Source organism: Schistocerca gregaria, chromosome 2, assembly GCF_023897955.1.
Source record: "Schistocerca gregaria isolate iqSchGreg1 chromosome 2, iqSchGreg1.2, whole genome shotgun sequence".
In the NCBI taxonomy this organism is placed as follows: Eukaryota; Metazoa; Arthropoda; class Insecta; order Orthoptera; family Acrididae; genus Schistocerca; species Schistocerca gregaria.
In genome coordinates, this window is record NC_064921.1 from 688,615,329 (window position 1) to 688,633,575 (window position 18,247).

Below are 18,247 nucleotides of genomic sequence, written 5' to 3' on the forward strand. Positions count from 1 at the left end.
ACGGTTGCGAATGGTCCTCGCCGATACCCCAGGAGCAACAGTGTCCCTAATTTGCTGGGAAGTGGCGGTGCGGTCCCCTACGGCACTGCGTAGGATCCTACGGTCTTGGTGTGCATCCGTGCGTCGCTGCGGTCCGGTCCCAGGTCGACGGGCACGTGCACCTTCCGCCGACCACTGGCGACAACATCGATGTACTGTGGAGACCTCACGCCCCACGTGTTGAGCAATTCGGTTGTACGTCCACCCGGCCTCCCGCATGCCAACTATACGTCCTCGCTCAAAGTCCGTCAACTGCACATACGGTTCACGTCCACGCTATCGCGGAATGCTACCAGTGTTAAAGACTGCGATGGAGCTCCGTATCCCACGGCAAACTGGCTGACACTGACGGCGGCGGTGCACAAATGCTGCGCAGCTAGCGCCATTCGACGGCCAACACAGCGGTTCCTGGCGTGTCCGCTGTGCCGTGCGTGTGATCATTGCTTGTACAGCCCTCTCGCAGTGTCCGGAGCAAGTATGGTGGGTCTGACACACCAGTGTCAATGTGTTCTTTTTTCCATTTCCAGGAGTGTATTTTAAAGTTTTCTGTTGATTATGGCTCACATGGGTCTTTATTACATTTTTCAAATTATTTATTTATTGCACCTATGTTAGATACTGGATGATACAAAAAGAAAGCACAGGCTTTAGTTATTTATTAAATACACACTATGAAAGATACAAACACATTGCACATTCTCTGGAAAGAGGAAGGTTCAAAGTTCCATGTTCACACAAACATTATACCATATACCCAGCACGAGCACCACGATTTGCTCAAAATATGGTCCATTTCTACAAACAAAACAATAGGTCCCTGTTTAATGAATCAACAGCTTCAACTATTTGATTTCTCAGCTCTTGAATTGCTGCCATAGGTGGGACAAATACTCTTGACTCTTATGCATCCCCCAATAAATAAATAATACAATAATAATAATAATAATAATAATAATAATAATAAAAACAACAACAACTGCTAGTTGCGAGGCCTGGTGACCGGTGAGGCCAAAAGCAATGAACAGGATTTTGTTGTCCGCCTCTTCCAATCTAAGAATGTGGGATGGTGTTACGACAAAATTGAAAACACTGGGATCTTTGTGAGTAAACAACTAATTTTGCAGCATGTCCAGATATTCCTGTTACAGCTTCCTCCACAAAAAAGAAACTTTGTGAACAGAAAGAGCACAAAACACATTCAGTTCAGTGAGTCTCTTTCATGTTTGATGACATCAGGATTTTGTGACCCCCAAATTCTTACATCATTTTGGTTTACTTCACCAAACACATGAAACATCGATTCATCCAATAAGATGAGCGTTCGGAATGGCTTCATATGCAGGTGAAATTCCAGAACACACCACACTGTTGTTTGAGGAAGTAGATGATCTTGGCCTACTTGTCTTTTGGATTCCAAGGACTCAATGGTAACACATCTCCGATATGCTTGACATTTTCATCAGACATTCCTAACCAACCAGTGCTTATCCCTTTGCATATGCACCGAACTTCCAAGAATTTTGCATGCCACTTGAGGCTTCTATCGCTCCTGTCTAGAAACTGTGTTATGGGAGAATGACTCGGGCATGCACTGTGACACATGGTCTGAAGCGGGTTCAGTTGAGTACAGCGTTACAATTTTTATCTGCTAGAGGACAAAAGTGTACAGAGGCATTCAAAAAGCAGGCCAAGAGAATGTTTTTGTGAATTGTTTTGTTTATTTCTTGAAGGCTTTTTTTGTTTATTTATGTTTGTACAATTTTGTACATTTTTTTAATAGTGTGAATGATGTGTGAATGTGGTCTAAAGTAAAAATGTAGATCATTGTTCTACTGATGAATTCTGTACAAACTACAGTAGAACCCCTCTAATCCAACCTTGGATGGTCCATCATTCCAGTTAGTCCGACCATGCTCAGGCTCGCGAGCCTGTGCCAACTTTTCACTGACTGGACACGTGTCGGGCCATTGTTGCAATGTCTATCACTATGCATATTGTTATACTGTATGTTATTGTGCAGTTTTATCCTTTGCTGGGATTAAAAAACATCATCGTTTCCTTTATTCCGTGTTCTCTACAGTACTTATTACCGTAGATTCCTTGTGTGTACAGTTGTCTGTTTTTCACCATGTCTGGATTCAAATGTAAAAATGTAACTCTTTCACTAAATGAAAAATTAGCAGGGCTACAAAGACTGGACGAAGGAGAATCACTCCAAAAAACTGCAAAGGTACTGAAGGTAGGTGTTACGACAATTAAGGATTGGCGGAAGAATCGGAAAGACACTGATCCTATACAGTTACAATTGATGGTGAAAACACACTGAAGAATCGCTAAACATTAAAAAAGTCTAAACTTTAACTGCTTGATAATAACACATTGTGGATGTGGTTTTCTCAAGAAAGAAGGAAAGGAACACCAATATCTAGACCAATTCTCAAAGAAAAAGCAATAGTTTCGCACAAAAAAGTGCTATAAACATTTTTTAGTTTACAGTATATATCATTTATACATTATTAAGTACAGTACAGTACTGTAATTTGTTTGTCATTTTACCTTTTAAAACCAGTACATATTATAGTGTGTGCAGACGTCTTTTAGTTCTTAAATCGTTTAATTTTTTGTACTAAATGTCATTTTATATTTTTTGCAATAAATATTAGATTTTTCGGATAATATGACCTTTTTTTCGTTCTGACCATGGTCCCAGTCCCGAAGGTGACGGATTAGAGGAGTTCTACTGTATTGAGAGAAAGTTTTAAGACTGTGTGAATGCAGACAACAGCGAATTTCGTATCAAGAGTTTAGTAAGTTTATAGTAAAAGAAAAGCTAACTTGAGTGAAAATGAAAATAGTTAATAATGTAAAGTGTAAACAAAATATCAGAATATTAAATATTTATTTCGGGAAAAAGTACAGTTCAAAAATGTGCTATCTGTTAATTGTGTTAATTGGTTAGTCATGAAAGGTGAGGACTAATGTGGGAGAATAATGTTTTTCTATTGGCCTTAAAGAAAACTGACCAATAATTCTCTTGGAAATACAGAATGCTTACAGCAGTCTAAATGGTTGGAGCCCAGCCTTTCAATGGTATGGTCGTGTGTAGTGTGAGCTCTGATGGAAGTTATAATTTGTAACAATATTTTGTGTGTGTGTGTGTGTGTGTGTGTGTGTGTGTGTGTGTGTGTGTGTGTGTGTGTGTGTGTGTGTGGGCGCGCGCACATATCTACTGTTAACAAGGCCCACTGGCCAAAAGCTTTAAGTGTGAAAATCTTTTTGTTGTGCCTATCTGCGGCTCAGCATCTCTGCTATATAGTGAGTGGCAACTTTCCTTCTCATAATATTGTTACACTCCATCCTGGATTTTCCATTGTTGGAAGTTATAATTTGCTGGTTTTAGTTGTTCTACATGCTTCTAAGGTGTTTTAAAGTGAAGGCTTATTTACTCCGGTGGTTTTCTTTTTGTTAATAGAAAGTATGGCTTTTTTAAGTGATTTTGTGTATGAGAAAAGATAGTAATTCTGCGTGGCATACTGAACAGATTGGTGACTAAAACCTTGAGTGCATTAGACACTGATAAACTCAATAGCATGGCAAGCATTTTCATATAAGAGCAATCTGTGCTTAGTAGCTGTTCAGATTTTGGGAAATAAGTTACCATAAACTTCCTAACGTGAATGAAAACGTTTGTGCGTGACTGCATTAAGATTAGCATGGGCTTGGCAGTGAACGTGTACACTGTCAAGGTTCTGAATATACCAAAGTTTTGCCAGTACTTCCACCTTTCCATTCAAAATTAAGACCTTTTCCCAATTTTTGGAATAGTTACATTGTATGCAGACTGATGTGAGTTGCAGTAGAGTAGGTTTTTGCTCGGCTTTCCTACCAGCGATCTGCTGCAACGAGTCCACAGGTAGCTGCAGGTAATGGACAAAAGAAACTGTGCTGCTGCACGTGGTGCATCTCTGCCGACAAAATAGTTAAAAAGCTGTAGTACATTGAATCCGTGGTTGAGATAAATTTTGTGAAAGACCATATAGTGAACAGTGAAAGACCATATAGTGAACAATAACGAAAGATATAGTAAATCAGTACAAGCATAATTTTGAGCAGAACCTGTTTCGAGTCAGCAGAGAGACTTACGAGAAAGAAGATGATGTTAAACTGTTACAATAACAACAAGAGTGCATTGAAGTCGAAGACAGCATCAAAGTCGATATCAACGAGCAGCAGTATGGCAGGGCAGTGCTGCCAACTTACATGACAAATGGGGATCCTGAAGCTGGTACGGCAGACGGAGCAGGTCAGGTCAGATTCAAAGTTTCAGAACGCCAAGGCTGTAGCATTCAATGAAAGATAAGCTAAGTTTGTTACATGTGTGTGTGTGTAGGTGGGTGGGTGGGTGGGTGTGCTGAAAGACTGAGTAACATGGTAAATGATAAAGATTTTGTAAATATGATAAAAGAGGAAGAACTCTCATTCGGCGAAAGTGGTTCACAAACTAGCACACCTGAACAGAGGGAAGGAGTAGATGTTAAAGTAAAAGAGGAGGTTTCTGATAATATTTCTATGTTATTTACAAACAGTGGAATGGAATCTGCTTCAAGGGTGTCAGTTAATGTAACTAGTGGACGCAATGTAAATCCTGAAAGTGGCATTATGCATGAAATCAGTAACAACCAATTGTGTGATGACAGTGTCGGTAGTCTTACTGAATCAAATGTGGATACCAAATTAGGTACAGTACCGGTGGAACGAGGTAAAAAGGAAACAGTAATGCAGAAAATAGAACCTGGAAGTATGCAAGAAACTTTTGTGTATTAATGGGTTCTATAAAAGATGGAAACAAACAACATACTAATTTGGCTGAAATAATTGGTCAGAAAATTAGTAAACTAGATGAAAAACTCTAAGAGCAGACTGCTGTTTTATAAGAAATGTGGAAAAATGATTTGAAGTCATTAGAAAGTAAAGTGGGTGGCAGAATTTCTGAAGTTGAGAATAACTGCCAAGAATTCATTAAAACTGTAAAAGTGAATTAACAGAGGCCTTAAAAAAAATTTGCTATTGACAACAAACAAGGGGCAGATTTGATAAAAGAAAGTGTGCAGAAAGTAGAGGTCAAACTAGAGGCAGCAGAGTCTGTATGTGTAAATGATCACAAATTGTTAGACAGTAAAATCAGTTCTCAATATGTCAAACATATAAATTAAGTAAAAAGTGTAGAAGAGGTTGAAAATAAGTTTGATGAGCATAGCAGTACATTGTGCGAAGTTGAAACTAACCTCAGACATGGAACTAGCAGTAGTGGGTATCGTTTTGTAGTAGCATCATCGGAAATATTATATATCACCAACAGGCAGTTATTACGCTTTTGATCCAACAGGAAATGTACATCCAAAAGAATTTTTGAATGACTTTGAAGGTGTTTTACCTAGTTGGTGGCGAGACAGACAAAAAATATGGTTTATTACATTGAAATTCTTGGGAGAGTCTAGAACTTGGGGGATTATTGCTACTGAACAGTACAATACTCTATTTAAATTTAAAGACGCTTTTTTTAAAGAATATTGGGGCAAACAAAAACAAATGGCATTGCTAAATAGCTTCTGGGCTGGGGAAAAGTTTAATCCCTGAAAGGAAAGAGTAAGAAAGTTCATGTGAAAGTGGATGACAAATTTGTCATATTTAAATAATAAAGTTGAGCCAGAACAAATTATTATGGATTTGGAAGGTAAAGTTCCCGTGAACTGGCGAAACAAAATTATTGCAGCTCCAAGGGATGACATTCATAAATTCATTAGCTATTTGGAGAGTTGTTGCATAAGGAGCAGCACACAAATTGTAATGTCATACCACCAAATAATGCAGAACCAAGGCAGAATGCAAAAGTTAACAGAATTGGCATGTACTGTGGAAATAGCAGGAGCAGAGGTGCTTGGATGTGGCACTATCCAGAGAAATAATGGGGAGCAGATGCACAATTATCAAACATATTCTCCAGTGCGAGAGGAAGCTGTTGCACCAAGTCGACAGCAAATGGGGGTAAATGTAAGAAATGGTACAGAATCCCAGAATCCATTAAACTAAATGCTGTCTGTGAAAGGGCTAGCATTTCCAAGACAGGAAGTAATATCTGAACCTGCCAGCAAAACACTTTGTATGTGTTAGCACTAAACAGGTGGGGATTATAAGTGAGGATCAGAAGAAGGTAGTAACAGGAGACAAAACGAGCTACATAAAGAGCTGTACATTTAACGGAGGTTTAGGGGTTTTTTTGGACAGAGATAAACAAAATAAGAACTCTGTTGCAGATGAAAGGGGTGATGTATTAGCAGAAAATGTGATAGAACCTGATTGCCAGAAAGTGTTTACCAACCAAGTTGAAGTAGAGTCATGTTCTGGGACAGGAGAAAGTACAGAAGCTGAAGAATTACCGGAGATGAGTGAAGTATAGGGAAATGAAAGAAAACGGATGTGACAAGTGCAGTAAATAAGGGGGATTTTGATGATGAACACTTAAGTGTAGGGCATATTGTAATGATGAAAACGGATATACAATGGCCACATAGTTAAAGGAAGTTTAACAAATATGACGAAAAATATACCTGTATAAAGCTGAATAGCATTTATTATGAAAGGAATATGAATGAATGTGGGAGATTATATATATCGTCAATTAAAAAAGTTTGATATCTGTTCAATAGTGGTAAATAAAAAATATATGAAGAAGAAGTGATGCAAGAGACACTGCACAAAAGTGGTAACTATGTTTTTGTAAAATGTTTGTAAATAATTGCTTTGTGTGAAATTTGTGTTTCATTAGTACATATTCTCAAGTTGAGTTAAAGTAAAGAAAAAGTTTAAGTTTTGCTTTCAATAGCAACTAGTTTTCTCTAAAAGAAACTCATTAACTCTTCTAAAGGAAATAAATTCTTGAAAAAAAAAATTCTAGTAGATTTGATCTTGCTGATTAAAGTAAAATAAAGAAGCAACACTCTGTTAATTTACTTTCATTTAAAGTCAAGTTAAATTAAATACAACATTTGTAAATTCTTGTAATAAGAAATGGTTGTGTATTAGGATGAGCATAAAGAAAGTTGTCTTTGACAGAAGTACGGTTTCAAGGACAACATAGCATGTAAACCCTCGTAGGATGGATATGTGCAGAATGGAGGAATGTTATGGACGCTCCAGTGTCAAGGTGCCATAATCAAAAACCAGGAAAATGTATGTGACGAAAATATGATAGTGATGTGCTGATGTTGAGGTAGGATAAAATACCATTATCAAATAGAAGGACACAAATTGAAGTGCCTTTAAATGAAAAAGTGAACAAGTAGTTAACTTCAAAAGACTTTCATGAAACATGAATCAAAAAAATTTTGAAAGAACTTTTAAAACACTGAAAATTTGTTTTGAACATTAGGCTAGTTGTAGATTGCCAAGTCTGGAGAAAGAAATTTGTAATTTTAGTTTATAAGAATGAGTATTTTTTGAAAGATTTAATATTTGAAGCCAGGACTGATCATTTGCATAATTCTAAAATTTTTGGGAGAAAAAAGAAAATTTATAATCACAGGGTGTGTGAGGCCTTCTATCGCTCCTGTCTACAGCCTGTGTATCGGGAGAATGACTCATTCGTGCACAGTGACAGCTGGTCTGAAGCGGGTTCAGTAAAGTACAGCATTCTAATTTTCATCTGCTAGAGGACAGTAACGTGCAAAGACATTCAAGAAACAGGTCACGAGAATGTTTTTGTGAACTGTTCTGTTTATTTCTTGAGGGCTATTTTGTTTATTAACATTTGTAGAGTTTTGTATACGCTTTTAGCGGTGTGAATGTGGTCTAAAGAAAAAATGTAGGTCATTACTCTATGATGAATGCTGCACAAATTCATGAGAAAAAGTTTTAAGACAATGTGAATGCAAACAATGGGGAATTTTGTATCATGTATTAAGTAAATTTATGGTAAAAGGAAAGCTAATTGAATGAAAATGAAAATAGTTAAAAATGTGAAGTATAAACAAAATACCAGAATGTTAAATATTTACTTCGGGGAAAAAGTACAGTTCGAAAGGGTGTTATGTGTTGATTGGTTAGTCATGAAGAGCACAGACTAATGTGGGAGAATAACATTTTTCTATTGGCCTTAAAGAAAATTGACAAATTAGAACGCATGTCTTTTCTCTTGGAGATATAGAATGCTTACAGCAGTCAAAGTGGTCGGAACTCAGTCTTTCAATGGTCCGGTCATGTGTAGTATGAGCTCCACAGGATGTTATAATTTGCTGGTTCTAGTTGTGCTGCATGCTTCTAAAGTGTTTTAAAGTGAAGACATATTTATTCTGGGGTGTTTTTCAGAAAGTACAGATTTTTTAAAGTGATTTTGTGTATGAGAAAAGGCAGTACTTTCACATGGCATATTGAGCAGATCAGTGACTAACACCTTGAGTGCATTAGACACCGATAAACTTGATAGTATGGCAAGCATTTTCATTTATGAGCAATCTGTGCTTAGTAGCTGTTTAGATTTTGGGAAATAAGCTACCATAAACTTGCTAACGTGAATGAAAGGGTTTGTGTGTGACTGTGTTAAGATTAGCACGGTCTTGGCAGTGCATGTATACATTATCAAGGTTCAGAATATACCAAAGTTTTTCCAGTACTCCCACCTTTCATTCAAAATTAAGACCTTTTCCTGATTCTTGGAATAGTTACTTTGTATGCAGCATGGTGTGAATTGCAGTATGGTAGGTTTCTGCTTGGCTGTTCTACCGGCGATCTGCTGCAACGAGTTCACAGGCTGTTTGTTGTTGTGGTCTTCAGACCTGAGACTGGTTTGATGCAGCTCTCCATGCTACTCTATCCTGTACAAGCTTCTTCATCTCCCAGTACCTACTGCAACCTACATCCTTCTGAATCTGCTGAGTGTATTCATCTCTTGGTCTCCCTCTACGATTTTTACCCTCCACGCTGCCCTCCAATACTAAATTGGTGATCCCTTGATGCCTCAGAACATGTCCTACCAACCGATCACTTCTTCTGGTCAAGTTGTGCCACAAACTTCTCTTCTCCCCAATCTCATTCAATATCTCCTCATTAATTACGTGATCTACCCACCTAATCTTCAGCATTCTTCTGTAGCACCACCTTTCGAAAGCTTCTATTCTCTTCTTGTCCAAACTATTTATCGTCCATGTTTCACTTCCATACATGGCTACACTCCATACAAATGCTTTCAGGAATAACTTCCTGACAAATCTATACTCTATGTTAACAAATTTCTCTTCTTCAGAAACACTTTCCTTGCCATTGCCAGTCTACATTTTATATCCTCTCTACTTCGACCATCATCAGTTATTTTGCTCCCCAAATAGCAAAACTCCTTTACTACTTTATTTTTGTTTATTTTATTTATTTATTTATTGTTCCGTGGGACCACATTAAGGAGAAGTCTCCATGGTCATGGAACGAGTCAATACATGAAATTATAACACCATTGTAGAAACAGATAAAATGAAATAGAAGAAACATATTCAGGCGACAAGTCGTTAGTTTAAATAAAGAAAATCAAGAATGTAACACTGGAATTTGCTTAATTTTTTAGCTCTTCCAGGAGCTCCTCGACAGAATAGAAGGAGTGAGCCATGAAGAAACTCTTCAGTTTAGACTTAAAAGTGTTTGGGCTACTATTAAGATTTTTGAGTTCTTGTGGTAGCTTATTGAAAATGGATGCAGCAGAATACTGCACTCCTTTCTGCACAAGTGTCAAGGAAGTGCATTCCACATGCAGATTTGATTTCTGTCTAGTATTAATTAAGTGAAAGCTGTTACTCCTGGAAAGAAGCTAATATTGCTAACAACAAACGACATTAAAGAAAATATATACTGTGAGTGCAATGTCAAAATTCCCAGACTATTGAATGGGGGTCGACAAGAGGTTTTCGAACTTACACCACACATAGCTCGAACAGCCCGTTTTTGAGCCAAAAATACCTTTTTTGAATCAGAAGAATTACCCCAAAAAAATAATACCATATGACATAAGAGTATGAAAATATGCGAAGTAGACTACTTTTCGTGTTGAAATGTCACTTAATTCAGATACTGTTCTAATGGTAAATAAAGCGGCATTTAATTTCTGAACAAGATCCTGAACATGGGCTTTCCACAACAGCTTACTATCTATCCGAACGCCTAGGAACTTTAACTGTTCCATCTCGCTTATAATATGCCCATTCTGTCTGATTAAAATATCAGTTCTTGTTGAATTGTGAGTAAGAAACTGTAAAAACTGAGTCTTACTGTGATTTAGAATCAAATTATTTGCCACAAGCCACGAACTTATTTCATGAACTACATTATTTGATAATGTTTCAATATTACACACAAGATCCTTCACTACCAAGCTGGTGTCATCAGCAAACAGAAATATTTTTGAATCACCTGTAATACTAGAAGGCATAACATTTATATAAATAAGAAACAGCAGCGGCCCCAGCACCGACCCTTGAGGAACGCCCCATGTATCAGTGCCCCATTGGGACTGAACATCACTACCACTCTCAATATTGCGGAGAATTACTTTCTGCTTTCTGTTCTTAAAGTAAGAGGTGAACCAATTGTTAAGCTACTCCCCTTACTCCATAATGGTCCAACTTCTGCAGTAATATTTTGTGGTCAACACAGTCAAAAGCCTTCGTTAAATCAAAGAAAACACCTAGTGTTCACAACCTTTTACTTAATCCGTCCAAAGCCTCACAGAGAAAAGAAAATATAGCATTTTCAGTTGTTAAACCATTTCTGAAACCAAACTGTACATTTGACAGCAAATTATGTGAATTTCAATGCTCCAGTAACCTTGTATATACAACCCTCTCGATAACTTTAGCAAACACCGATGGCACAGAAATAGGTCTAAAGTTGTCAACATTATCCCTGTCTCCCTTATTATAAAGTGGCTTCACTACAGAGTACTTTAGTCGGTCAAGAAACCGACCACTCCTAAAGGAAAAGTTACAGATATGGCTAAGTACTGGGCTAACATACATGGAACAATACTTCAGTATTCTGCTATATACCCCGTGATATCCATGAGAGTTCTTGGTCTTTAGTGATTTAATTATTAACTCAATCTCCCTCTTGTCACTATCGTGGAGGAGCATTTCAGGTAACAGTCTCGGAACACTTTTTTCTAAGAGCGCTATATGATTCCCTGTGGGGACCAGGTTTCTATTTAGTTCACCTGCTATAGTCAGAAAGTGATTATTAAATACTGTACATATATGCGACTTATCAGTAACACAGATATTCCCACTACACACTGATTCTATATTCTCAGCCTGTCTCTGCAGACCAGCCACTTCCTTTACGACTGACCATATGGTTTTAATTTTATCCTGAGACTTAGCTATTCTATCTGCATAACACATAGTTTTTGCCTTCCTAATAACTTTTTTAAGCACCTTAAATACTGTTTGTAATGGACTGCTGCATTTAGATTGTGACTGTTTCTAACGTTCTGATACAATTGCCACTTTGTTCTACAAGATATTCTTATCCCTTTAGTCAGCCACCCAGGCTGCCTGTTTGTGCTAGTACCCTGTTTTGAACGTTCTAACGGAAAGCAACTTTCAAAGAGCACGAGAAAAGTCTCGAGGAAAGCAATATATTTAACGTCTACTGTATCAGCACTATAAACATCTTGCCACTCTTGTTCCTTGATAAGGTTTACAAAAGTCTCTACAGCAACTGGATCAGCTTTCCTAAAAAGTTGGTAACTATATTTAATATGTGTTGAGGCACAAAAATCTTTTAGACTTAAAATTTGTGCATCATGATCTGAAAGGCCATTCACCTTTTTGCTAACAAAATGCCCTTCTAGTAATGAGGAATGAACAAAAATATTGTCTATGGTTGTTTTACTGGTCCCTTCCACTCTCGTTGGAAAGAATACGGTTTGTATAAGATTATATTAATTAAGGAGGCCTACCAGCATCCTTTTCCTTGCACAATCACTTATACAATTAATATTGAAGTCATCACATATAACTAACTTTTTGTATTTCCTATAAAGTGAACCAAGAACCTCCTCTAGCTTTAGCAAAAATGTTGTGAAATCGGAGTCTGGGGATCTATAAATAACAACAGTAAGAAGTTTAGCTCCAGTAAATTTAACCACACCTGCACAACATTCAAACACCTTTTCAGTGAAGTACTTTGAAACATTAATTGACTCAAATGGGATACCGTTTTTCACATACAAGGCTACTCACCCACACCGCAAAGAGCTCCTAGAAAAGCTGCCAGCCAACATGTATCCTGGTAAAGGAAGCCTCTGAATTATCTCCTTTTTTAAGAAGTGTTCAGATAAAAAAATAATTTCAGAGTCAACATCTATAAGCAGTTCACTGACTTTATCTCTAATACCCTGTATATTTTGATGAGATATACTAATTCCCTCATTAATCGGATACCTAAGGTTTGTCAAAAGTCATTTCTTTGTTAGAGAAACTTCCCTTAAGCATGAATACCTATCAGCTGACTTCAATCTAAAAAAGGTTCAGCTCTAACACCAACAACTACTGGAATTTTCCCACGAGTGATCCCACAACTACCGGAATTTTCCCATGAGTGATCCCGCCACCCCCACCTATGCTGTCACTCATAAGCTTTGCCAACCTCCCCTTTCCATAAGTGTCATTTCCTAATCTAATTCCTTCAGCATCACCCGACTTTATTCGACTACATTCCATTATCCTCGTTTTGCTTTTGTTGATGTTCATCTTATATCCTCATTTCAAGACACTGTCCATTCCGTTCAGCTGCTCTTCCAAGTCCTTTGCTGTCTCTGACAGAATTACGTCGTCATCGGCGAACCTCAGTTTTTATTTCTTTCCCGTGGATTTTAATACCTACTCCGAATTTTTCTATTGTTTCCTTTACTGCTTGCTAAATATACAGATTGAATAACATCGGGGAGAGGCTAAAACCTTGTCTTACTCCCTTCCCAACCACTGCTTCCCTTTCATGTCCCCTCGACTCTTGAAACTGCCATCTGGTTTCTGTACCAATTGTAAATAGCCTTTCGCTCCCTATATTTTACCCCTGCCACCTTCAGAATTTGAAAGAGAGTATTCCAATCAACATTGTCAAAAGCTTTCTCTAAGTCTACAAATGCTAGAAACGTAGGTTTGCCCTTTCTTAATCTTGCTTCTAAGATAAGTCGTAATGTCAGTATTGCCTCACGTGTTCCAGTATTTCTATGGAATCCAAAATGATCTTCCCCGAGGTCGGCTTTTACTAGTTTTTCCATTCGTCTGTAAAGAATTCATGTTAGTATTTTGCAGCTGTGGCTTATTAAACTGATTGTTCGGTAATTTTCACATCTGTCAACACCTGCTTTCTTTGGGATTGGAGTCCACAGGTAGCTACAGGTAATAGACGAAAGAAACCGCGTCACCACACACTCATAAAGCTCCATGTGTAGAGGCGGGTTCTTGCTGATTCAACAGCAACATGCACATGGCCCTCAAAACAATGGTTTGACTTCACACAAATTCCAACATACAAAATGATTTCTCTGTTCTGTAGTCACTATGTTGCTACAAACAAACAACAGTGCAGCTGTTTCAAAACTTTGAACCTTCTCCTAACCAATGACATGTGCAATGTGTTTCTACATTTTGTAGTTGGTCACAATAAACAAATGAAATATGTTCTTTCTTTTTGAATACCCTGGGGCAAAAATTTATAGGGGTCTTCTGCGATTACAAATGAGAAAAACAACTGTTCTGAGTCAGCCAAAAATTTAACAGGAAAGAATTATCAAAATCTGTCTCTAGAGTAAGGTCCAACTACTAAATTTAACAACAAATGTATTTGTCAGCAAAATTCATCCTGCTTCTCTTGCATAGAAGAGAATGATGAAGCATTCATTGTACCTTTAATTTATTATTTCAGCTAGTAACTTTTACATTAATTAGTTACATGTGATAAAGATGTCAACATATGGCGCACTACAACAGTTTTCAAACACACTACCTGTAGTTTGTTTCTGAAATGCATTTTTGGATGAAAAATACAAGTGGGATATAAAAGATATATTTTCTCTTACACTACTAAAGCAAGCATGCTACATGTTGAAACAGAAGAAATTAAAATGTTAACTACCTGAGCTTCAGGCAAAGTAAACACTAAGCAAAAGCACACAGAGGAGACTGGTAAGTTCACAGCTTCATGACCATCTTAAAACTTGTTTCACACTGACAGGTGAAATACACACATCAAAAAAAGTTTTGCATCACCTCAGTTCCAAGAGTATCGGAACCTGTACAGAAAACTGGAATAGAGATCAACATAAACATCACTTCCATCCTTTTACTTTTCATGAAAACCACACAGTAAATGTTGTACCACCATACCACGAGACCTTCAGATGTGGTGGTGCAGACTGCTGTACACACTGGTACCTTGAATACCCAGCAGCACGTCCTCTTGCATTGGTGCACGACTGTATTCGTTGTGGAATACTATTCATAAGTTCATCAAGGCACTGTTGGTCCAGATTGTCCCACTCCTCAATGGTGATTCGGCATAGATTCCTCCGAGTGGTTGATGGGTCATGTCGTCTATAAATAGCCCTTTTCAATCTAACAGGCATGTTCGATAGGGTTCATCTCTGGAGAACATGCTAGCTACTCTAGTCAAGTGATGTCATTATCCTGAAGGAAGTCATTCACAAGATGTGCATGTTGGGGATGTGAGTTGTCATCCATGAAGACAAAAATGCCTCGCCAATATGCTGCTGATATGGTCGAACTCTCAGTCGGAGGATGGCATTCACATTTTGCACAGCCATTATGGTACCTTCCATGACCACCAGGGGCGAATCTAGGTCCCACATAATGCCACCCCAAAACAGCAGGGATGCACATGTATGATGCACATGCTGGACAGTGTATCTAAGGCGTTCAGCCTGATCGGGTAGCCTCCGAATACATCTCCGATGATTGTCTGGTTGAAGGCATATGCGATACTCATTGGTGAAGACAATGTGATGTCAATCCTGAGTGGTCCATTCGGCATGTTGTTGGGCCTATCTGTACCGGCCTGCATGGTGTTGCAGTTGCAAAGATGGACCTTGCCATGGACGTCGGGAGTGAAGTTGCTCATCACGCAGCCTACTGCGCACAGGTTGAGTCGTAACATGGCGTCCTATGGCTGCATGAAGAGCATTATTCAACATGTTGGTGTTGCTGTCAGAGTTCCACTGAGCCATTATCCATAGGTAGCGGCCATCCACTGCAATAGTAGCCCTTGGGTGGCCTAAGCGAGGCATGTCATCGACAGTTCCTGTCTCTCTGTATCTCCTCCACGTCCAAACAACGTTGCTTTGGTTCACCTCGAGACACCTGGATCACTTCCCTTCTTGAGGGCCCTTCCTGGTACAAAGTAACAATGTGGGCACAATCGAACCACAGTATTGACCATCTAGGCATGGTTGAACTAAAGACAACACCAGCCGTGTACTTCCTTCCTGGTGGAATGATGAACTGATTGGCTGTTGGACCCCCTCCATCTAATAGGCACTGCTCATGCATGGTTGTTTACATCTTTGGGCAAGGTTAGTGACATCTCTGAACAGTCAAAGTGACTGTGTCTGTGATACAATATCCACAGTCCACATCTATCTTCAGAAGTTCTGGGAACCGGGATGATGCAAAACTTCTTTTGATGAGTGTATTTAACCATTTCTCTTCACTAAATTCGTCATTCAGTCACATAAATACACAAAAAATATGGCATCCTTATAAACTATTTATAGCAGCAAAAACCGTATATAGCAATTTGTGTAGTTACTCAGGTGGTTTGGTAATTTTCCGTCGACGAGATCTGGCATCCTCTACCCAAACAAATGTTTCCATCATCAAGCCTCTCAGGGATTGCACCTCAGTTGTTTGAGCCCGTGTTGTTTCTTCAAGCTCACGACAAAATTCCTCCATATTTTCTACTTTTTTCTGCAATAATGTTCTTTCTTCCTGTATTCCAACCTTAAAAATAATGAAGCGATGTGATTTCAGTAACATTAACAACATTATCAATCAAAGGAATCAAATTAATGAAAGCATAAGGCACAGTAAGTATAGATTCTGAGAAATTTAAACAGTGAATATCATCATTCTACACTAATTAAATCATTAAATAAATAGGAGACTAAATTTAGTCACTCAGCACTCTGTAAATTCTTTCATAAAGGAAAATTTTCAGGGATGTAGGTCAAGCCAAGGTACATAACAAAGAGATAGCTGGTAGAAACAAAGAATGTCGGCATGACTAATTGTTGCATTATATTCGTAAGACAGGCAACCACTTGACTGAATCTGTATGGAAAGTTGCCCATAGGCACATGTAACAGTACAGTCCCTACTAGCTTTTGAGCTACTGCTGTTTTTCGAGTTTAGGTGGACTCGCAATCGCAATGTCATCCAAATGCACCCTTCCACAGCTGCAGCAGCAATGATGATTGACGAGTGGCTGATCAGACTCACAGAAGTGGGGGGAGGGGACCATGTTGGTAACTGGGGGCAAAGAAGGGGGGAGGGGGGGGGGGAGGTAATGAGAGACATGATTCCTTTCCTTCTCTGTTACAAGTCTCCCTACACACACAACAGTCAGCTTCAGATAAATAGATTGATCCCACCCAGAATTTTCATTATTGTAAAATTATTTTTGAAGTTAGCACATAATAAATGAATATGATAAATAATCATGAAGATGATAATGACAATGACAGCAAAACATGTCATATAAATCACTCGCAATGCATCCCAAAGTATAGCTCATACAAATGTCTAAACAGGAAGTAAGTCAGCAACAAGTCACGATTCTATCTGTACTCTACTGCAGATCTAGATTTCAGTTGAATTTGAATTAAGCTATGTGCATGCTAAGGGTTGCATTTCCAAGCCTGTCCAGTCTATGATACTCACTTCATATGCAATGATGATAGCTATACTGTAGTTGAAATCTGGCTCTGCAATAAAGTACAGACTTAATCATAACTGGTTCCTGACTTACTTCCTGTTTGAATTAGATCACAGTCACTGCATGCAATGGTTCCAATGGGATCCAACCTCATGACATATGAATGTACCCAAATATTGCACAAATGGCAGTGGGGGGACAGTCGAATGAGAAACAGAGGAAAAAAGTACACTCTTGTACTGAAAGGCTGGAAATAGGAAAGGGTGAATTAAAAGAGTGGGAAAAAAGCATGACTGAAGGTTAATGAGCAAATGACAACTATAGCTGATACGTTAGATGCTGTTTCACTTTATTCCAAACATATGTTTATTGATGTTAGTTCACTAATGGTTCCTCCAATTTGTAACAGCAAACAATGCTGTAACAAAATTGAGAGAGACATCTCTGGTAGATACTATGGTAACCCGCAGTTACCACCTACATGCAACATCCGACAAAGTTCAGCAGGATGTGTGGCGTCGAACCATTATGTGTTATTCGATCTGCACATGATCGTGCACAGTGGCTAAGTTCAGCTGCCAGGGGATGCATTTTCAGACAGAGCTGACAGCCGTGAGAGTGGTGCATGGAGCTGCCACCCAGCACCATCTTGTGGAAACATCACGTCATTCTATTCAAACCCAGAGCTTTTTTCTCATGGATCTCCCCACAAATGTATAGCTTTCTATGGAAACTATCTCCCCTTCAGGATCCTGTATCTCTGTCATTTGACGAAGTGTGTTGTTTGCTGAGTTCGTATCATGGCAATCACACTCAAGTGATTTACACAAGAGTGGAGTTTTAACAGCACAGAAAGCAACCTCAGCAATCCTAATACACTTGGGCTGTGGTACTGCAGGGGTTAAGACACAAGTGTAGTTTCATTATTGCTAAATCTCAGAAATCATACACCAATACTATGGTTAGAGAAGCTACCATATTGGCAGCCCCAACACGAAAGTTCACCAAAGGGCACTGCAGTTTGAAGATCCCTCTTTAAAAGAAGTACTCAAGGTCATGCAAGTATTTGAAGCTGTCAATTAGATTCTTGGGCTGACATGGCCACTGTAAACTTAGACAGCACCAGGCATACACGTTCCAGTAAGCCTTTGGAAGCAGACGTCATGGTAGTGCAGCGTGCCTGATCCCCAAGCTACACACAGTTATGGCCATGGTGGAA

The 18,247-nt window shown here is 38.6% G+C and overlaps 1 protein-coding gene across 2 annotated transcripts in view; it reads right to left on the reverse strand.

Annotated features, from left to right (window-relative positions):
- LOC126334769 (nuclear pore complex protein Nup214) overlaps positions 1 to 18,247 on the reverse strand; it is a 146,958-nt gene that overhangs the window by 92,157 nt on the left and 36,554 nt on the right. For both annotated transcript variants that reach the window (XM_049997349.1, XM_049997350.1), the window contains exon 11: positions 15,904 to 16,094. In XM_049997349.1, coding sequence (XP_049853306.1) covers positions 15,904 to 16,094 — 191 coding nt within the window. The remainder of the gene's footprint in view (positions 1 to 15,903; positions 16,095 to 18,247) is intronic.